The sequence below is a fragment of the Megalops cyprinoides genome, chromosome 11 (assembly GCF_013368585.1).
Source record: "Megalops cyprinoides isolate fMegCyp1 chromosome 11, fMegCyp1.pri, whole genome shotgun sequence".
NCBI classification, from domain to species: Eukaryota; Metazoa; Chordata; class Actinopteri; order Elopiformes; family Megalopidae; genus Megalops; species Megalops cyprinoides.
The window spans coordinates 28,825,105-28,846,145 of record NC_050593.1 but is presented as its reverse complement, the minus strand read 5'-3'; the positions used below and the strand labels follow the sequence as shown (position 1 = coordinate 28,846,145).

At 41.9% G+C, this 21,041-nt stretch overlaps 1 protein-coding gene and 1 long non-coding RNA gene across 3 annotated transcripts; both read right to left on the bottom strand.

Moving 5' to 3' along the window:
• Positions 1–1,141: 1,141 nt before the first annotated feature.
• LOC118786124 lies at positions 1,142–3,994 on the bottom strand. 2 transcript variants are annotated; one of them, XR_005005306.1, is made up of 3 exons: positions 3,680–3,994; positions 3,506–3,568; positions 1,142–2,987 (listed from the first exon to the last, which is right to left on the bottom strand). It is a non-coding gene; the product is annotated as an uncharacterized LOC118786124 (long non-coding RNA). The 2 variants fall into 2 exon arrangements; XR_005005305.1 differs by having other exon boundaries at positions 3,706–3,994.
• Positions 3,995–4,223: 229 nt separating this feature from the next.
• rbm26 (RNA binding motif protein 26) lies at positions 4,224–20,627 on the bottom strand. The gene is made up of 22 exons (XM_036541162.1): positions 20,239–20,627; positions 17,361–17,479; positions 16,047–16,183; positions 15,141–15,229; positions 14,595–14,848; positions 14,210–14,479; positions 13,183–13,425; positions 12,935–13,075; positions 12,490–12,630; positions 11,854–11,965; positions 11,089–11,242; positions 10,092–10,250; positions 9,003–9,122; positions 8,589–8,657; positions 8,275–8,397; positions 7,867–7,941; positions 7,574–7,738; positions 7,352–7,456; positions 6,393–6,596; positions 6,094–6,180; positions 5,661–5,774; positions 4,224–4,926 (listed from the first exon to the last, which is right to left on the bottom strand). The coding sequence occupies exons 1-22, from the start codon at positions 20,295–20,297 to the stop codon at positions 4,837–4,839; spliced, it is 3,030 nt and encodes a 1,009-aa protein (XP_036397055.1). The 5' UTR covers positions 20,298–20,627; the 3' UTR covers positions 4,224–4,836.
• Between the last annotated feature and the right edge of the window lie 414 nt (positions 20,628–21,041).

Here is a 21,041-nt window from a genome sequence, read left to right as displayed (position 1 = left end):
ACATGAGACAAAAAATATATAAATAAAATGTTTTGAGGCTCAAACTCTTAAGATGCACAAGTCAAGTGGAATCCTGGGGAAAACAGCAGTCTGCAGAGTGTGATTTATGGAGACAAATCACATGGGGAGGGCAGGGGCAGGGGCCCCCTGATTTATAGATCTAATTTTGTTTGGTGGCGGAGGTACTTGGGATTTGTGGTACAGTGGAGTAATATGCATTATAGGACACTGTAAAAGTTCAAAGAATCAGCATCTCTCAATAACTCCACAGATGAATTGTGAGACAGGTGACAGATGTAATCAAGGTCTGCTCTGACCGAAATTGGAATTTGGGGTCAAAAATGCACATCATGGAAGCTAATCATTTCTGACTTGCAGAGCAGCATTCACCCTTGACTATGCCAAGGTTTAGTAAAAGGTAAAAATCAACCAGGAGTTTGGAGAGCTGCTTCCAGTGTTTACATTGCCGGTCAAAACCCCATGATGAGAATTTGTCATGCAAAATTATTCATCCTGAGCATATTACAGGTTATGATTTATGCTTTTGGCTAAAAAACTGAGCTTGATGTAGAGCCAGGAGTTTTGTTTTTAAAATATGCCAGGGATAAACACTAAATTAATCATGCCACTGCTGAACTTGCTGGGGACTGACACTGGCTTATGGAGGCCCACAATCACATAAAATATTAAGAGCGTTCCACAGAAATGACGGGAGGTTACTACAAAGTGAGGAGCACGCAGAGCAGCCTCTTTTGGAAATGCATGGAAATTGCAAAAACACCATCCATTTATTAGACAAAGTGGCTGAGCGAAGGCACAACAATGGTTCTCCATTTTGGTTAAAAAAAAAATAACATTAGATAAATCAATACATACAGAAACAAAATGAATACATAACTTCCATTTTGTTTTTAAGAGTACAGGACGCTTGGTCATGTATTGGACAAATTCAGAACATGACAAAAGTGGAAAATTTTACTATGTAAAGTCATTTACATTTAGATTCATGTGTGGGTGATTATATTTCCATTTTCAAACTGCTAAAAGATATGCTACAGCACATCAAACAAAAAAAGACTATTAGTAAGTAATATATAAAATTGGAAAATGATATACAGAATTAAAAAGATCCCAAGGTGTGCTGTGCATCTTTCATGTTATACAACATACAGAATCAAACAATTTAAAAGGTGGGCGAAAATGAGCCATCCATCAGTATTAATTTCACACATTACAATATCTCACATCCATTTGTCTTGGTGACACAAATTAGGAATTCGGGGGATTTTAACAAATGAGGCAGGAAATATAAACTTATTAGCCCATGCAGTCCTAGTTCACACTGTGCGGAGACCCCTTCCCTTTACCTTCCAGATTCTGCTGGAGGCTAACTAACCTCATTGCTGTCTTCAGGGAGGGATTAACTACTCAAAATAAATCCCTCCCATTAAAGAGTCTGAACTTTTGCTCATCGAAGGAGGAGAAGGGACGAATAAAACAAACATCAATCCATTTTAAGGGATGCTCCGCATACAGGCCATCACAGCTATTCAAATATGTAAAAATGAAACTGAACAGGTATGCTCAGAAGGTAGTATTTGCCTTAATGTTTTCACTCCATAGGCAGATATGAGCTGAACTGAACAGTTAAATGCTCTTCTTTAATGCTGTTCATTAGGTCTATTGAGTGAAATCAGGTTTCAATTCCTGATTCAATTTCAAATTTTTATTTATTAATCCAGTCTCTCTTCATAAGTAAAACCTCTGAGGTTTCCTTATTCAGGCAGTCTTCAAGATAAATAGAGCTGTATACAGTTTTATTTAAGTCTTAACAGGGGTTTGCAGTGATTGTGTGATTCTTTTACAAGTTCCTTTCCAGGCATGGCCATTTTAAAATCTAGACATTTGCTTTATATATAAAAATCATACATACACACACATATATAGACAATTTGACATTGACAGTGTGTCATCGTTGATTCAGAATTTGATCAATTTTCAGTGCATCCTGTCAAGTCCATTGTTCTAATTATTCCAAATTCAAATCACGCAGCAGAAACTTTGCCTGACAATCTGAGCAGAAAGTCGAGGTGAGGTTTTGATTTCTCCTTGATACCAGGACATCCATTTCCTGAAAGGGGAAAACAGTCCAGCACATTCAGGTACGCCAGTGCATCGAGCTCGGCCAGCAAGCTAAGGTACACCAGCACTTTCAGGTACACTAGCGCATTCAGCCACGCCAGCAAGCTTAGGTACACCACCGCATTCAGCTATGCCAGCAAGCTCAGGTGCATCAGCATACACATATAACCGGTTAAAGAAAAACAATTTTGAAACCCATTCTCAAAATTTCTGTCTAAGCAGCCATACTGTCTTTCCACAATAATTCTCACATTTCAGACACCAGCATCCGCCACCTTGAACCCATTACCCCGGTATTCCATGAGAGCTCCGATGACAAATCGGGGGAGAGACCAAGCTTTGGGGACGTCCTGCATGTTTAAACAAAGGAGCAAATTGCATTGTGTTCCTCCGTTTTCTTAATTGTGCATTCAGAGGCGAAGTGGGCATAACGGAGCACGCAGATGACTGTGCATTAACAGCTGGTGGGCTGCAGTAAGTAAACCCAAGGGAGAGGGCTGAGGTACTTTGAGCTTAAAAGCCACACGCAGGGCAAGAATGGTGAAGGCAAATTCAGGGGGCCGAGGGTTGGGGGGGGGGTTGCAGCAGAACCCCCGTAATAAACTGTGAAAGAGGCGCAAATCAAATTTTTCACAATTAGCTGAGCAACAACTGTGACAGGTTGGTGCGCAGAACGACTTCATTGCCACGGTCTGATTTGGTTATCCATCGTCTCTTATGCAAATGCGATGTGACAGGGGCTGCTGGGAGCACTCGGGCAGGACGATCCGTCACCGCGGGGGTTGCCGTGGACGCAGGAGCTGGGGAGGGCCGGCGGCGGTGGTGGTGGTGGTAAGGGGGGGGTGCTGGAAATAGAGTGGACAGTGATGCCTACGTGACAGGAGCGAGGCCAAAAGAACAACAAAAACACCGCAAAGTTCACCAAGGACTTCAGAATCACCGGGCTCAAGAAGCTTCAAGTCTGACTCAGGCTGTTACAGTTCGCTGCTCTCCTTGAAAAATGTTAAGATCTGATTGCCACCAATTTCAACATTCGTTCAAATTAACCAAAAATAATCTAAGGAAGAAAGTGCCGAGGTTTTAGCTCGTAGTCCAAATTTCACTAGTCAGTCAATGATACAAACGACATATTAAAGTGTTTGTGTTTCTATACACATATGAAATGAAACATGACCTCATTTAAGAATGCAGTTGTTATGTTTAAGGACAACTAAATTGTCTGAATGGTAGCATGTAAATGCAAATCTTCTGTGGCTAACAGGCTAACATACTGTAATTGGGTAAAATGTGCTCTCACTGTCAAACTCTCTACCTAACAGAATATAAACAGCGTAGGACAGCAACAAAATGGTGGTTGCTTTACCTTCTGTAAGACAGCAGCTGCACTGCTCCACGACAGGCAACACAAGCCCGGCTTCCACAGCACCTATGGTAGTGAGAAGACTACATCTCAGGGGAAGCAAATTACTTAAACAAGTGTGAAGACAGCAACACAAACTTGAGCAGTTCCTATTTAATCTTAAACCTTATCATGCACCTTAATTTTCGCAAAATTCAACTGACTCTTTGAACTTCAACAGATTTTTTCTCACTCCTGACGTCTTCGTCTATGAAATGTGGGTCCTCTGGAGACAGAAGTGCACCTTTGGGTCATCCTGGAGACAGGAATGATACTTTGAAAGCTATAAAAAAAGGACAAAATTAGGAAAAACAGAAAAAAACTGTTAATTCAGTATCTGCACATCTGTTCTTTTCCTTACATCGGCCTCTAAATTTCTATAGTGATTTCACTGTCAATATATACAGTTTGGAGAGATTCCACACAAATCCATATTTCCCTTAAAACATACTAATAGATAATTAATCACCATAAATCCTCCTATATATTAAATCACATACTGATGTTCCAGCAGCAAAACTGAAATCGCACAACCTTACCTTGGATCCACAGAAGCTGTGCATGAACAAATGCACATCCTTGCATGTAAACAGGCAAGGGTTAAATGGATTTTGCTCTTTTTGTGAAAATGGGGGGTGGGGGGTTTTGAAATGGTCTTTATTTTTTTCTGCATTTTTTGGAAGTGTTTTTTTTCCCATCTTTTGCCTCTTTTCCAATGTGTTTTTTTTTTCTTTTTTTGTTTGCAGTTAAGTTTCAGACCATTTCAATTCTTTATTGTTACATTTCAAAATAAAGGCAAAGAATTGAAGCAAAGCCATCATACAAATCATTAAAATTCATACATAAAATATATACACAAAAGCAACTACCAAAAGGCTAATTATACACAGTAAAGCCTACTATGCAACTTTAGTAACTTTACCCAAACAAGTCTCATGGTTGTCTCTATGCTTCAAACATTCATCAAGGGTTTCAACATCCATCCATTCCATAATATGGAACCACGTGTCAATAAAAGAAATCTGGTCAGACATTTTAGACCAAATTAAAAGAAAAATCAAAAAAACAAACAAAAAATTAGTACCCACTGAAGGTTATTGAACATTATGTAAAAAGCCTTCCTTTACCTCACATTGTATTTACAGTATTTTGAATAATCACACAGTACTCTTGGTAGTACTTGCTTTGCAAAACTGTATTAAATGTTAAGATCTAATCAAATGTAACTAGCTGTTAAAAACAAAGCTGTATAATCAAGTCTGGTGGTGTTCCAGCAGCTGACAGTGGAGGCCTCTTCATCTGCGCCAGGACCGCGGCTCGTTGTCATCATCCTCTTCGTCATCGTCCTGCAGCAAGGCGTCGTCCACCAGAGACTGCTCTTGGAACTGTGATGACACACAAACAGACACACACCGTGTCACTAACTTAACATGTTTCTTCACTAGGCACAAACACAGATGCAGCTGTACACAGGCGTTCTGGCAAGATTCCAGATTTATGTTACATTCCAAAAAAATATATGTTCATTTCATTTATAACAATTCTGATTCTTGTATCCTCGTCAGAATAAAGAGCTATGGTGTGCCATGTGACAAACATGCATGTGTTTACACATGTGATCTTATAAAACTGTGTGAGTGCATATGTCCATGTATGCGTACAGGCATATGAGTCTGTGCACAAGTTTGTGCTTTTCTGTGTTTGCATACGTATATATATATATATAGATATATACACACACACACACACACATATACACACACACATATACATATATATACATATACATACATACATATATATATATATATATATATATATATATATATATATATCATACATACACACACACACACACACACACACACACACACACACACACACACAACACACACACACAGTATGTGCCTGTGTGTGTATAGTCTGTGTCAACTTGTCCAGCGCCGTGTGTGGTAGTGTACAACTGCATGACTATTTATATGTGTCTGGGTGAATCCCAGAGAGTACATGTGTGTGCATGTGCCCGTGTGTAAGCAAAGCACAAGTGGAAAGTACGTGAGTGTATGCCTGTATGTGGCGCAGTATGTGCATGCTTGCGTGCCCGCCTGTGTGCGCTGACCTCGTCATCCTCTGGCTCGGCCTCGTCAGGGTCGGCAGCACTGAGAGGGGCTGAGGGTTTGTGCCAGGCCAGCTTCAGCTCCTGATTATTCAGCTTCACCCCGTGAACCGCAGCCTGTAGCACAACCACCCGGGGCCCCCGTTACAAACCATGTTTCTCTTTAAGATGTGCGTAATTAAGTCTTCGAACCAATAAATATGCCATGAACTAAACAGACACTGAGCTCTTCATAACAGCATTCACTACCTTTAAATGTGTAGAGTTTAGCACCACATATTTAAACAGCATTTAGGAGTGTCACATCTTTTTAAATTTTGAAATACGCAACACTGTCAGTGTCTGAGTGGCCTTCTGGTAAAAACTGTAAAGCCGCGTAGCCCGCGGTCTGGAACAGACTCAGCTGTGACTCCATGCGACTGTGGGCTGCACTTACCACCTCCGCTTCCGCCCGCGTGCTGAAGGTGATGACCGCAGTGTTGGCAGAGTCATCAATCTGGCAATCTTCAATCTCGCCAAATTGCTAGGACAACAGGAAAAAGTAAATTGTACTTCAACCGTGCACACTCCAGACAATGTCATTTCACACAGTATGAATAAGTAATCTGTCCTTGTAGGAAACTGCCCAGTCTTGTTTCTTCTTTGTCCCCTTCTCAGCCCCCCCTCCCCCTCTCTAAGATTAAAGGGATACACACTGACACTTTGACGTTTTCTGCCTGTTCAGATTTTACTTACTGCAAAGTGTGGGAGCAGGTCCACTCTGTCCGATTCTGTGAAGCCTGAGATATCCAACGCACGCGGCCGGTGGTCAACCACAGCGTGAATCGGGGCACCTCGCCCACGCCCTCGAATTCCTCGACCCCTGCTACGGAGGGCCCCACGGCCCCGGGCATGGCCACCCCTCCCACGCCCAGATGCCAGGATCCCTCTTTTGGCGGCCTGAAAGGAAATGATAATGAAAAGGACAAAGTCTCATTTAACAGCCTGGTTCCAGCGCTAGAGTGGAAAATGGGTATCAGAAAACATGTGAACAAGGCACTGTACAGGGTCCATAACTATTTGTCATGAAGTGGCAAAGCACAATGCAATATCTTTAATTACTGCTAAGGGCCACAACTAAGCCATTTTAACACCAAAAATGTTGGCAAAATACCAGTACGAATGATAAACCACTGACACCACAAACCAATGTCTGAAGAATTCCACCACATAGCTAGCTGCTGTCAAATTCATCAGCCCAATGCAATGATATTGCCCTGAGAAGATGTGAAAGCACTAAAAAAGCCAGCGTCCCATTACCATTGTGGCAGTGAGGGACACTGCCATTGCTGGGGCCGTTTCCCTTCGTCACAGTTCAATAAGAAATGGCAAAAAAAAAAAATACATTACACTACCGACAATGCTGCTTGTTTCTACAACAGAGCCAGTGACAGTCATCAGTTTCAAAAGGCAACAGGAACCACTGTCTTCTGCATTACCAGTTAACTGAATTTCTTTTATCATGCAGTTTTATTACATACTAGATACACCAGAGTGGGGATGCAATTGTAAAATCCTTACAACAGTGGAGGCAACATAACTCACGCTTCACAGTGACCCTGAAAACAAAATGTAGGAGCGCCCCCATGTGGTACAGCTGGGAGTTCAAGGAAATGTCAGACAAAATTCTTAAGAGATCTCAGAATGGCATTTACCTCCAACTGCAGCTGTGTGTATTTTATCCTCAGCTGTGCAATGTCTTCTCCTGCTTGCATCTTCTTGTACAAATCCAATTCTGTGTCCAGCAACTCCTTCTGGGCCTGATTCAAGAAGGCAAAATACACACGCATGCAGTTATAATGCAATAAGTAATTATTTATCAGCTCACACATTCTAGGGGTGACCAAAAGCTTTGGGCTGACTACTTTAAAGCTTACCTGAGCTTTGCTTTTCACAGTTTTCTGAGGATTTCCGCTGGAGATGGCTTTGATTTCAGCTTGTAGTTTGGTTATGTTTTTAGTCAGTGTCGTCAGTGTCTCCATTATTTGAGCTTTATCTTCAGGTTTCATAGATTTGTTCTTCTCCAGTTTGGAGATCAATAACTGCAAAAGAAACATGTAACAGTGACTCTTTCCTGCTTTTTCGGTATTCCTGATTTTTACATCATAAAATGATTTTGTCCTCTGTATCTCAAATACAGTATATTTCAAAAAATAATGTGCGTTCTCACCTTCTGTGTTTCAATGTGTTTTTCCAGAATTTCCTGTTTCTTTTTCCGGACATCCTGTTGAAGCTTTAGTGCTTCCTGTAGGAATTGTAACGAAGCAGACAATGAAGGTGCAAGCAGATTTTTTTTTTTTTTTCAATCAATGTTTCACATTTTTATTTCTTGCCACACTCTTTAAAAGTATTACATATAAACAACACTTCACAGACCACATTTCATATTAAAAAAAACAAATAAACGATGTCCCGCAGCTGCATAAAGATTTTTTTTTATATAGACACTTATAAATACTTCAGACACTTAAACACTTTCATCAATAGGAAAGTTAATCTGGAACAGATGTGCACAATTTGCAGCACTGCGCGGCAGAAACCTCTGTAACCCACAGCGCAAGCCTGAATGATCACAAACCTGTTTCTTCTTCAAAGCCTCATCAGAGAATGCGGGGCTTGGGAAAGGCAAGGTCTTCTGGGCTGCTTTCAGCGCCGCTGGGTTGTACACCGTTTTTGTGAGTCCCGTGGAAGTTGAAAAAACCTACAAAAGGCAGAAAAACACATAGCCGCATAAGAGGCTGTTCTATTTTATTCTCCTAAGAAAAAAAACTGGGTGGGCCCTTTAAAAGTTTTAAGTGCATTAATGCTTTCATCTGGGAAAAGAGTGACCCCATTTCATTTAGCTTAACTATCAACACTGAGTGTGTATTTCCAAGTAAAAAGTGGTCTTACCTTTCCTGCAGCAACTGTTGGTTTTGAAGAAAAGCCCAAACGGTCTTTCACTGACATTTTTGCAGCACTCTGCAAATAAACATATATGAGGGAAAAAAAAAAATCATTCAACAGCTACTTTGGTAATATGAACTGAATCATGCTGTGGTCATAATCATGTTAACAAAGGAACCATAATCAAGAAATATATCAGGGAACTTAGTTAAAATATCATGAAAGAATGAAATGATGAATGAATGAATAATAAATAATGATAGATCAACAGACATATAGATAGACAGCACCGATTTTTGTTCCCTGGTTTCAAGGACCATGTAATATTTGATCATGTTCTGTGACTACCCATGATCAAAACGCTGGCAAAGATCTGAGTGGAACCCGAAGCAGTGCTGCCTCCGGGCCAGTTAGACGTACCTGGGAGGCCACGCTGCAGTCCTGTGAAGGCTCTGGGTCGCTGGTTGGTATGGGGCCCAGGCGATCTTTCACTGACTGCTTCAGGGTAGTCACAGGGGGGTGCGGGGCAGACTGGAGGCCCTGGTTTCAAGAAAACATCGCTGGGTCATTACTGCCACCACCCGTGGAGAATGAGCCCAAAATGAACATTGATAACTAGACGCACTGCATCCCCTAGTAACGGGAGCACACCTCACTCCCCGGGCTGACTGTATCACAGCCATGCTCACTTGCTCTGCCAAAGCATTTTACCGCTAGAGGTCACAACTGTTCAACGGTGCCCATTCGGTTTCTCTTTTTCCACGTAATTGTGCAAACAGAAACCATTATTATACATGAACATCATTTAAAAAAAGAGGTCTGAAATGTTAAAATAGAACGTTGAGAAGCCATACATATGTTCCTGCTGGCACACATAGGCTGCTTCACATATCTGTCTCTCAGTGTGGAAGAGATATGTGAAGAATTACATGAGAGGAGGCATAATAAGTGGAAAGGTGCAATGAAGGAATGACTTTACTCCAGTACACAGGAAATGGTTTCATGCTGCATTAGCATTTGAGCAAACCGATAATTTTCACAATAATGTTCAAATGACTTTCAGCGCTAACCCGAACCCTAACCTGGTTGTGTGTTCAAAAAAAATGTCCACAACATGAAGCAAAGCAAGCAGGACATAACAGCGCTTGGAAGCATGTCCTTGTAGTGATCCCCACAGTACATACAGACAAACAACTTGTCAGAGTACAAATTCATACACAAGTTAGAAACCATTCTAGATGCACTGAGGCCATTTACACAAAACTGAGAACTTGTCACAAAAGCAAATGGGATTTTTGCCGTACCGTTTGGACAAACTGGGAAAACAACATTTGCAAAAAAGAAAGGGAATTTACTGCCCCACAGAACAGTACTGCAGAAGTACTCAAAGGATTCCGTGCACAGCGTCCTAGGCTGAGCTCCTAACCGATGGACAGGCAGAGAGAGCTGGATGTTTCACGATGCGTATTATTCCATGACCTGAAGACACGGGCTGATGAATGAGAATACCGTCTGTGAGGGAGGCTGTGACTGCATCTCCTCGCGGTGCCAGTAGACTCTGATGAAGCGGTTGTTGAGCACGGCCTCTGTGCTGAGAATGGCTCTCTTGGCCTCCTCGTGTGTAGAGAACTGGATAAGGGCCCCTTCTGGGTCGTTCTGATAAGCCACCTGCAAAGACCATACAAGTTGGAATCAGGTGAGCAGCAGTGTGTCATCAAGCGAGCAGAAGTGTGTTGTAGCTGGTATATAACTGTGCTTGTAACCTGAAGGTTACCACCTATTTCCCAGATGGGCATGGCCTTTACAAGTTAACCATAACTATCCAGCTGTGTGACACTGTAAAAGAAAAGTCATATCAGCTGAACTGCCAACAAACTGCTTCACACTATTTACACAAAGTGAAATGCCTTAGCAGGTGCTTGGGCCCAGGATGATTTCCACAGCTTACATATACAGATACGGATATTTACTGAAGCAGTTCACATCAATCATTTTGGTCAAGGGTGAGAGAGATGCCCCATCTAGGAATCAAACCTAAAACCTAATTACAGGTCAAGTTTTCCTTACCACTACAGTACACAGTTGCACATGTTATCAAGCTGAACAAGGTGCGATGTGTCACCTCTTAGCATGTACCAAAGTGCAAAACACTGCTAGCAGGTGAGGATCTATGAACTACTTAACAAACCAAGCAATTGTTTTCCCATCAAAAATCAATCTCTTACGTCCAATTAACATGCATAGCACCTACTGATGAAAGCACTGTAACTCTCTGCTACTGGCAGCAAGCTGTCAATTCAGTAATTAGCCACAGCTGTGCAACACAATGATCAATAATCTACATTGACACATTTATACATTCATAGGTATGCAGATTTCATCTTTAACTTTCTATTTCTGATCATTCTCGAGAGTTCCATGGAAACCAGAGCCACAATCCAAATAAGCATTGCTTATTTTTTTACAGAAAATGACACTGCTAGTGAAGATGAGTATGCCAACTCACCTGCAGGTTAACAATGGTTCCAAATTTACTGAAGTGTTCATTAAGTTTGCTGATGTTGTTGAGCTCTGCTGGGATCTGCCTCACGTCCAGCTTTGCATTTGCACACGGCATCTTCTTGTGAAATCCTTGGTGATTGGGCTTATTGAAGCCGTGCCTGTGGAAAGCATGAACACAGACACATCCACAGCAAATTGAATGGTAATGGTGTGGTGTTCACATATAAGGTCTTTTTCCAAGCCAACATTTTATTTTAAATAATGGAACATTCAGTGTAAATAAACTGAGGATTAATTAAAAGCTTAAGACCACTAGCTGACATAGCATTAACATGTGAGTCAAAAACAGTAATGAAAGCTCTATTCACTGAAATGGAATTTGACAACACTAAAAAGCAAGCAGTTTTGTTGTGCAGCACTGCCCTCAAGAGACCAACAAGAGTAACTGCACTGACATCTACAATTCTGCTGTAATGCTGACCAGATTTTACAGCAGCACTTTCAGCTGCTTGAGCATGAAAATCTAGGTGCTCTGTTTTGTGGCACCTGCATGGAATTTTACCCCTAATATGTTAAAGAATACTTCTTTCATTTTCACCGTCCAAAAAGAGCGCTTTTACATATAGCTAAATCTAAGCTTAATGACAATGTTTTATTTTTGCTTATATTCAAGTCTATGATAAAGGATAAAAATTTAATGGGTTGCTAATATCACAACACAAAGAGTTAAAAGAGCTTTCAGATACTGAAGTAAAAATGTTCTGCTTACTTGTCGAACCATGGCTTTTTTGGGGGAATGCCTCCATCGATCGGACCAGCTGATCGCTTCCTGGGGTCAGACTCAACCACTATTCTCATGTTGTTGTTGCTTGCAGTTTTTTCTGTTAAGACAAAACCATTGATTAAAGACCACAGAAGCAGCCAAGATGAACTGTTTTGCCCTTGCCATTATGCTCCTAGCTACTTCTTATTTTTTGTTAAATTGTATATATCTAAATTCTGCCCAAGAAGTAACAGCATACGCAATATTGGAATATTTACCATTAAGTCATTAAAAGCAATAATAACGTTTTTTTTTAATCTTCAGTTACTTTTTACAGCACTGTTGTTCTTGGTAAATTAATGTGTGTTGTGTGAGAGATTATGCAATTCTCTTCTTCTTCCCTTGGGACCCCCTTGAAAATGAAATGTTACACCTCAAGGGGTTTTATCCTGTTGCAAAAATGTAACAAGTAATTACCAAACTCCACATTACTCTGCATTCTTTCAAGAAAGACCAAAACGAAGAAAATAATGCATTTCACTTGGCTTTGGAACAATGAATAAGGGTGGTGTGACTAGAGCAAGCACAGCAACAATAAAAAGCTGACAATGTGAAAAATCTGAGAATAGTTTGTTCAGGCACCTCGAGGAGGCAGATCCACTTCTCCCATAGTCAGGCCGATGAGGTTGGGTCTTTGGGCATGCACTCTGTGTCTGTACACTGGTCTGGAGGTGCTGGTGATACTGGGGGCCTCCGGGTTGTACACATCAGGCTCGTAAGTGTCTGGAGGGAACAGAGATTCGTACAGAGATTCAAATTTAAATTTCTTTACTGACTGAGCGGGCACCCTTACCAGGAGAATGTCATACTGCTGACTTTTTACACATACATCCAGTTTCACAGCCTGGATATTTACTGACATATTGTGCTTACAAGCCTAATGATGCATGCTGTACTGACAGTAGAACCATGCCTGGGAATCAAATAAGCAGCCTTGCAGAAGGCCCAGTCTCTGAACTGCAAATGCCTCACTGCTGAAACAAACCTCTGCCCACACTGGCTTAGAGCTGTATCTCAACGTTCCTACCTGAGGTGAAGAGAGGGGGCGGGGCTTGAGGAGGGGGTAGGCGCACCCCTGATGTGACAATGGTGGGCACAGAGCTGGTGATGGAGTTTGGGGGTGCATCCATTCCGGAAGGCTGCAGAGGAGGGAGGGGTGGGGGTGGGCCTGGAAGATGACAGAAAAAACAGGGGCCATCAGAGTCAATGCAATGTAGGATTTTGTGAGGTAACTGATAAAGAGCATCCCAGGCTATGCCCTTTTTCTGAGCATACCTGCCACAGGGGGTAGGCTGGGGGGCATCGCCCCTGGTGGGGGGACCGGGGGTCGCAGGTTGACGGGCGGGGGCGTCATCAGAGGAAGCGGAGGAGGAAGACCAGGGGGAGGAGGGGCGTCCACCACAGGAAGAGGCGGAGCTTGAAATGGAAGAATGTTGGGCAAGTTCACGTCCTCCACCACCACGGGGTCACTGCCATGATCAAACGGACACATGTCCCCACGCATACAGAAGCCTTTCTCTGAAAAGGGGGAAAAAATATGGAAACCATTTCAATGAGCGCCAAATCAATGTTCTTCATTGGTGGTCAAACTAGCCACAGGTGCACAAAATGACTGCTAGATATTTCATTTGGCTCATAATAACGCCTGAAAAGTCTGTGACTAAATAGAACACTCATAGTCAAAGTTTTAGGTCTTTGACAGACACTAAAACGCCACTCACGCTGCACCCAGCTGCAAATCTGAAAGTGTTTTCAACACTGTGCTATTGCCACTCAGAGGCGAACTGCAGCCGAAGTTATTGCTGACATTTTTCTGGAATTTCATTTCCAGCTACTCTACATTGATATTTGGCAGGATCCTGGTATGTTTGCGCTTTGTTAGATGGTGCTTAAAAACAACACTTCATGTGGACTGGTCAGAGGAGCCAAAAAAGAGCTCTGAACAAGCAGTGCACCATGTCAGCACTTTCCACCAGAGTGGCTTTAGAACCTCTGCATACTGAAACAGCGGACCCTCTTCCAAAACAGCTGGGTTCATTTCAGAGAGAAGAAAACATTCCACCCATGAGCCTATTACATCCCAGTGATAGGGCAACAATGTGTGAATAAATAAATAAAAACTAAACCAATCATCAACCTTTCAATACTATTTTACCTCTTGACCATTTTAAGCCAGCCATATGAAGTGAGTGGTGCACTGACAAAGAGTTTGATCCCTGTCACTAGTCAACTGGGGCAGTCCCAAGTGTTTGTACTTGTGGGTATAACATTGCAGTGGTGGAACACGCCGAAAGGCCATTACCGTCGTAGTCCCGGCATCGCTTCCTCTGAGGAGGCCCTCGCCCGTAGGAGCCGTGCTCCAGCTGGTGGTCCTCGCGGAACTCGGACCAACTCTCCGTGGTGCTGTTGCCGTGGTGTGTGGGAGCGATGACGGTGATGGTGCTGCTGAGCGTTGGGACCGGGAAGTGGCTCGACGACACGTTGGAGACCAAGGGCGCCGGAGTGTAGCTCTCGGTGGGCTCGCATCTCTCTGCGCGGTCGTGGTCGTACTTTGATTTCCCCGCGTCCTTTTCTGAAATTACAAGGCGAAGACCTACAGGATTGATCTTTTACAATTGAAGAAACAGAGGGGCTTTTATTTGGTCGCCTTGTTCTTTTTCCAGACAGAGTGGTAGCGGGAGGCTCACCGTGACTTCTTGTCCTGCTTGGGCTCCTAGACCGACTCCTGCTTCTTTCTCTGTCGCGGTCTCTCTCCCGGTCGCGGTCGCGGTCGCGTTCGCGGGGGCGGTCCTTGCTCCAGCTGCGGCTGCGGCTGCGGCTGTAGGAGCGGCTGCGGCCTCGCCGGCGGTTGTAGCGGTCCCTGTAGGAGTCCCGCCTCGGGGGATTGCGGTCGTAGTCTCGCTTCCTGGAGCGGTCATCCTTCTTGCGGTCGTCCCCTCTCCTGTGCAAGTGTCAAAATTAACACGGATCAGATTCTCTTTATTTCCTGGAAATTGCAAGCTTTAATACAAAAGAATCTTTACATGAACATAAATTAAATGCCACTATGTCTTCAAATGAAAAAAATCATTTTGGGCTATGTCTATTATGCCCCCTTCATGTTGAGTGTAAAGCAACATATTTCAAAACTAGATGACACATAGACTGACACTAAACGGGATGGAAATATGCTGTTTGTTATATAACCTAACCTCATACACGCATGCGTGACTGATTCAACGTTGTGCTCTCACCTGTTGTCTCTGTATCGCGAGCTGGACTGCTGAGGGCTGTGATTCACTCTCCTGGAGAATTTCTTTTCTCGGTCATCCTCTTTGTTTGGCTGTCAAACACAAGACCAACAATGTTCCAGAGGGAGTCTTGAAAGAGCAGGCATTAAAATGCAGTGAGAGCATTTTGTGTGGGTAAGCCTGTGCAGGCTGCAGAACATTACTTCCTTATGCTGCTTTGGGTTCAGCAGATCCGAACACAAACTTCTACTGCTACTGACATTGCTGCACTCCCCCAAAACAAATCCCACAAATAAGCACAATAACCTTATTTTTCTATAGAGCAAAATGAGAAATAAGAACATACACCTTCCATGATACACACTTGCATTTAAAGCAGAATCACCACAAAATATCAGAAGTTTCCAAATAGAACATGCCCTTAATGTGCATAATCTAAATTCAATGCAGGCATTCTTTACTGAAGTGCAATGGTATCCTTCTTTATCTACATTTAGAAAAATGAAAAATCACATCACGTTTTAATTACAGAATATAGCTTGTGCAGCACTTCAATGAGTACCTGAATAATCAGACTGCAACTAATTCACACTGTGTAGATTGCTGAGTGCCCATCAGATCCTGAAGGTAGAGTATGCTTTACCATTGCTCATTTGATTGAACCTCAACCTTTTATTGTGTAAAAAAAAGTTTATTTACAGCTAGAAATGTGTTCCCCTTGAGAGTAAGGGTAACTAGACAAGACAGACTCTTTAGCAAATATGCTAATGATCTGTTAATTAAAAACTGAAATTTTGAGTTCTTATACTTTAATTTAATTTCTCTCTATTCTTCATATAAGCAAAAGTGTTACTCTATACTGGTATGGGTGTGTACAGGAAATCATTCTGAAAAATCCACCAAAATTACCTCATCTTTTTTCAGGTCATCTTTTTCTTGCCGCTGGTGAACTTCCACTCTTCCAGCTGAAGATGGCTGCTCAAATTGAGGTAGATAACTCTTTGTGTTCACAGCTTCGAAAAGTTTATCCACAAATGTCTGCGTTTCTTTAAGTGGAAAAAGGAGAAGCAAATGAGTGATTCTGTCTTATTCAATTTCATTTCCATGTCAACTGCTCAAAACACAAATGCTACACGCTACTCTGAAAATGTAGGAATTCAACTTACTTAATGTAGGAATGTGACTTAGCTCTTAGTGAAGTGGAATGGATCAGTTACAATATTTGTTATGTCAATGTGCAGTGATATTAACAACATGTACATTCATGTACTCATGGTATACTAGTGAATACTGTCACAACTGTAACGCAAACTCACCACAACAGGAAGAATAAACCGCAACTAACAGTTTAATAAAATACTTTTTGCCATAACACTGCGGAGTACTACTGGACTTAATGGGTAAAGCCAGCAATAAAGCCAATAACATGATTTGCAAGGTAAGTAAATAATCTTCCTAGGGCAGCAGTGTGGCACAGCGGTAAGGAACAGGGCATCCAACCAAAAGGTTGCTAGTTCTATTCCCCACTGGGGCACTGCTGCTGTACCCTTAGGCAAGGTATTTAACCCAGAATTGCCTCAGAAAATACTAGCTATATAAATGAATAATGCAAAAACTGTAACCTATGTAAGTAGCTCTGGATTAAAGCGTATGTTAAATTACAATAACGTAATTTAATGTAGCCAGTTTTAATTTACATCACATAGTAATTTGATTTTGTGGCATGTTCACAGGGCCACAAAACATTTTGAGAGTCATTTTCTGATTTCACAAAATTCAAAGTAACAATACTTTGTGTCATGGCTAGTAACTGCCATATTTATACTGAACCACAAAAACGGCTTCAACAGCTGTAAGAGTTGTTGCAGTTTAACTGAATCTGATCCTTCTGCAATGTAATCTTGTTAAGGAAATACATTCTAGTCTCAGCAGATGAAACAATAGGCAGAGAGATGAACTGGTCACAAATCTGTTGTCATAATGAGTCAAAGAAGGGGGGGGGCTGTTTTTCACTGCTGACCAAGACCACTGGGATGATTCTTTAAACAAAACCATGCTTGTTTGTATGAATTTAATTTCATCCTACTCACTGAGTATTTTCATACTGCGCATCAGTGAGCCTTCAATAATCACTTCAACAGCAACATGGATCCACTGAAACTTGGGTAAGGCATTGGAACGCCTGCTCGCTGGGTTTAACTGAGATACTGAAAGCCAACCTACCTTTCTGAAGAAATACATCCAACTGGTCAATGCATAGTGCTTTCAACTCCTTCTCCGATTTATCCTTCTTCACTAAGGCAACAACATATTTAGCAAGGGCTGAAGGATCTGCATCACATCTGAAAAAGCAAACGTTATCAGTAAGTACACAAGCTCAACTAGCCTTTCTTGATTTCAGTCATTCAGCCTAGCCTCAGTGGAATATAATTTTCTTCACAGAAAAACAAACTTATTGCAGATGTGTGACAATCACCTTGTGTCTGAAACTTGGTACAGTTATAATTTTACTGTATCTTGAAAGGCAATGCAATTATTAATGCCACAGACTTGTGGACACCATTACTTTGGTCAGATAGCAATATTCTCCAAGAATGGGGATTCATCCATAACCTCTTGCTGGACAAGTGAAACTTAGACTACCAGAACATAATACACGCATAGAGTACATACAACATAACTTCCAGAAGTGGCATAGCAGAAGACTTATGCCAGGTACAGTATTGCAGAACATAAATTTGTAGTCGTCAAATAGCTTGCTGTAGTCAAGACACCAATGACTTGCACTTGGTGGTATATTGAGTTACAAGACCCAACAACGTGACACCTGTGTTCTAGGGGTTTTCCATACTCAACCAGGGACTGCTTACTGCTTCCTGCTTCCAAATTCACACTCTGTACCAAAACCATACCAAACCATACTCTCTTACATATATTTAACATATTAAATGCATTTACAGCATTAGACACACACATTAACCACTTGGTAGTTGTATTATTGCACTGTCTTTATACTAACCATGTGGTTTTCTGTCTTTGGAGCAAATTGTCTTTGTGAGTAAGTTTATATCAGTAATATATTACTTCATGTAAAAATTATATTAGTAATATAATTAGCGATACAACACATTTCCCCAATCATGGGGACCTCAAGAATACATTAATTGCAAATGGTGAAGGTTTCCTGCATATATCGCTCTGGATAAAAGCAACTTGTAAATGCATGTAATGCAAGTGAATGTAAATGCATGTATCATTGATTTCTACCAAGTGAGCATTGTGCACTGGCTAAAGCTGGAGGCATGGCTGGATTGATGTGCTCAGCCCCTTGTTTTCATCACACATAATCTGTATCTGCTCTAGACATTAGCCATCTGCTAACATCAGTCTGTCAGCATTCAGAACAATCGCCTACCTTGCAAATATGCAAATGTTACTGCTTAAGATCCATCAGAAGGAAGGTAATAAAATGTGCAAAACTTAGATTTTGTAACAATAAGTGAAAAAGTACAGTGGAAGTATTTTCCCTGCCCTTCTGTTGACTAGTGGCAAAATAGTTTTGCTGCTATTCACAGGAAGGGGAGAATTTACTGTCATCAGTTGGCAAGTTAAAGGTTTAGTTCGATTACATTATTAGCGTAAAGTTTTACTGACTTCACTGAGTCCATACTTGGTTGGTCAAGGAAAAGACAGTGAGCTGGAGTAAACAGCCCTTAACTGGAGACATTACGTACCAAATCAAATAAGTGGGGGAAAATAAAATACTTATAAACTAATAACTGGGAGGCAGGCAGTGAGTGTTTATGTGAGCAAAAGACAATGACATTTCTAGGACTGCTGAAACACATCCAAAACACTTAAAATTCTACCCCAACTAGCCGGTTGTAAATGAGTATTTAGACTTGCACACGTAGGAATTTAAAGCCTTAAGAACTGACCCCGCCACACAAAGACCAGTTTAGTTGCAATGCATTTGCGGAAAACAGACCAAACTGGAGGCAGAGATTCGTAGCTGAACGTTTCAACACCTACCTACCAATCTACCACGTTTTGACCTCCTGTAAAATGCCTTGCTTACACGTTCACAAAAGAGTACTTCAGCAGTATTTACATATTAAATTAAGCTTTACTACTTCGAATTATTTTACTGATAAACTAGGTTTCCGCCCAAGAATCGCGCTAAATTCACCCCATAAATCACTTAAATCATGCATTGCCCCAGGTATCAAATTACATAATTAATGGCACACAAATGTATGTTTTAAGCGGATCCTATGATTCTGCAGACATAAACCGCACAAATATAGCCAATAATTTTCTGCAATGGTGCTGAAGTTGTGGGACACGTTCAAACTAGACTGTAGAATCCCAGCGAGGGCGAATGAGCCATCTGAGCCAATCAACGTGTTCGGATGTTAAGCACAAAGCGCTTTCATTGGCTCGTACCAATCAATAATTGACAGAACACGCCAGCTCTGGTCATCGTGGAGTTCTTGAGTCCCTCTCTTACCGAGAGCGTTAGTCCCGAGTTGGAGACTTTAGATAACCTGCAATCCCGTTCTGCAACGGCTGCAAACTGAATGTATTCGTAGTGTGATTTGCCGTAAAGTAAATGCTTAGGTAGTTATTTCTGAGTCGGACTATTCCTAAGTAAAAATGAGCGTTATCAAATGTCTGATTCTAAATAGCCACCACAAAGCCAAATACAGCACTTTAAAAATCCTGTCTAGTTAAACCACTTTCATCCATAAGGTTTATTAAATTACCTGCCACTGGCAAGTTCGCAAAAGCACATGGATCAATCGGAAGGTAGTTAGTCCACATAGCTACTGGCCACCTAAAGCATGGCCTGATACCTCGCTAGCTAATTCTTGATAAAGTGACGCTAGATAGCAACAAACTATCGACGACTACCTTCAATAGATCTCAACTAACTCTGCAAGCATAAAAATAGCATGATTGGCATCTTAACAGTTACCCTGCAGCTTGTGTTAGCTACTTACTGCACAGTTAGCTAGCCAAGTTCCCAACCTAACTCATTGGCTTACGGTGGCAAATCAGCTAGGTAGCTAACGTGGAGCAACACACCGGGCTAACTTACATGGGTTCGAGGGTTTTTGAAAGCCACGACTTCAAGGCATCGAGGTTTTCTATGATCATTTTAGAAAGCAACCAAGCCCTCTCAACTCTGTAGCCTTTCGGGAGTGGCGAATCAAATGAAACGATGAGCGTTTCCAACCGCTAGCTAGCAACCAGGCTAGCCAGCTACATGCAATGTGCCGATATTCCCCAAGGCCCGACGGCGTGCTTCCTGCAGAGCAGGCGCTCTGTGTCTTGAGTTGTTTTGATTATTTTGTGAAGAACAAACAGCAAGTTGGTGAGAAAACAGTTTATCGTTCAGGTTCAGCTCAAAATATGTAGCTAATGCGCTAGCTAGCTAGCTGTATGAGACTCTCCTTTGCGGTTTTCTTCCACCCTCACTCCGTAAAAATGGCGACTGTTTACTCCCGTTGCAAGACCTCGCGAGATGATATTATATTTCCTCGTTTGCGCGTTCGGGTTTGCTCGGCGTCTTTTCGCGCCGGGCCACCATACAGACTGCCGGGATCCAATCAGGAAATGAAGCTTCCAAGAATTTAGCCTAATTTCTATAATACACCTCTGGCCCGTCGACGTAGGTGGAATGAGAATAGTGGCAAAACTACTTTTTCTAACGTGTTTGAACAAATCAGATGTTTCGCAACTGCATTTTTTATTGTGTTTGTATGGTATACTCGCGTACATACATGCAGTAGCGGTTCTACCTTGTATGGCGCCCTGGGCGAACCCCCCTTCAGCGCCCCTAATTCTAGGCATAAGACACCCCAAAAGACTCAACAGACCCGGTGCTAGAGCAAATCAATA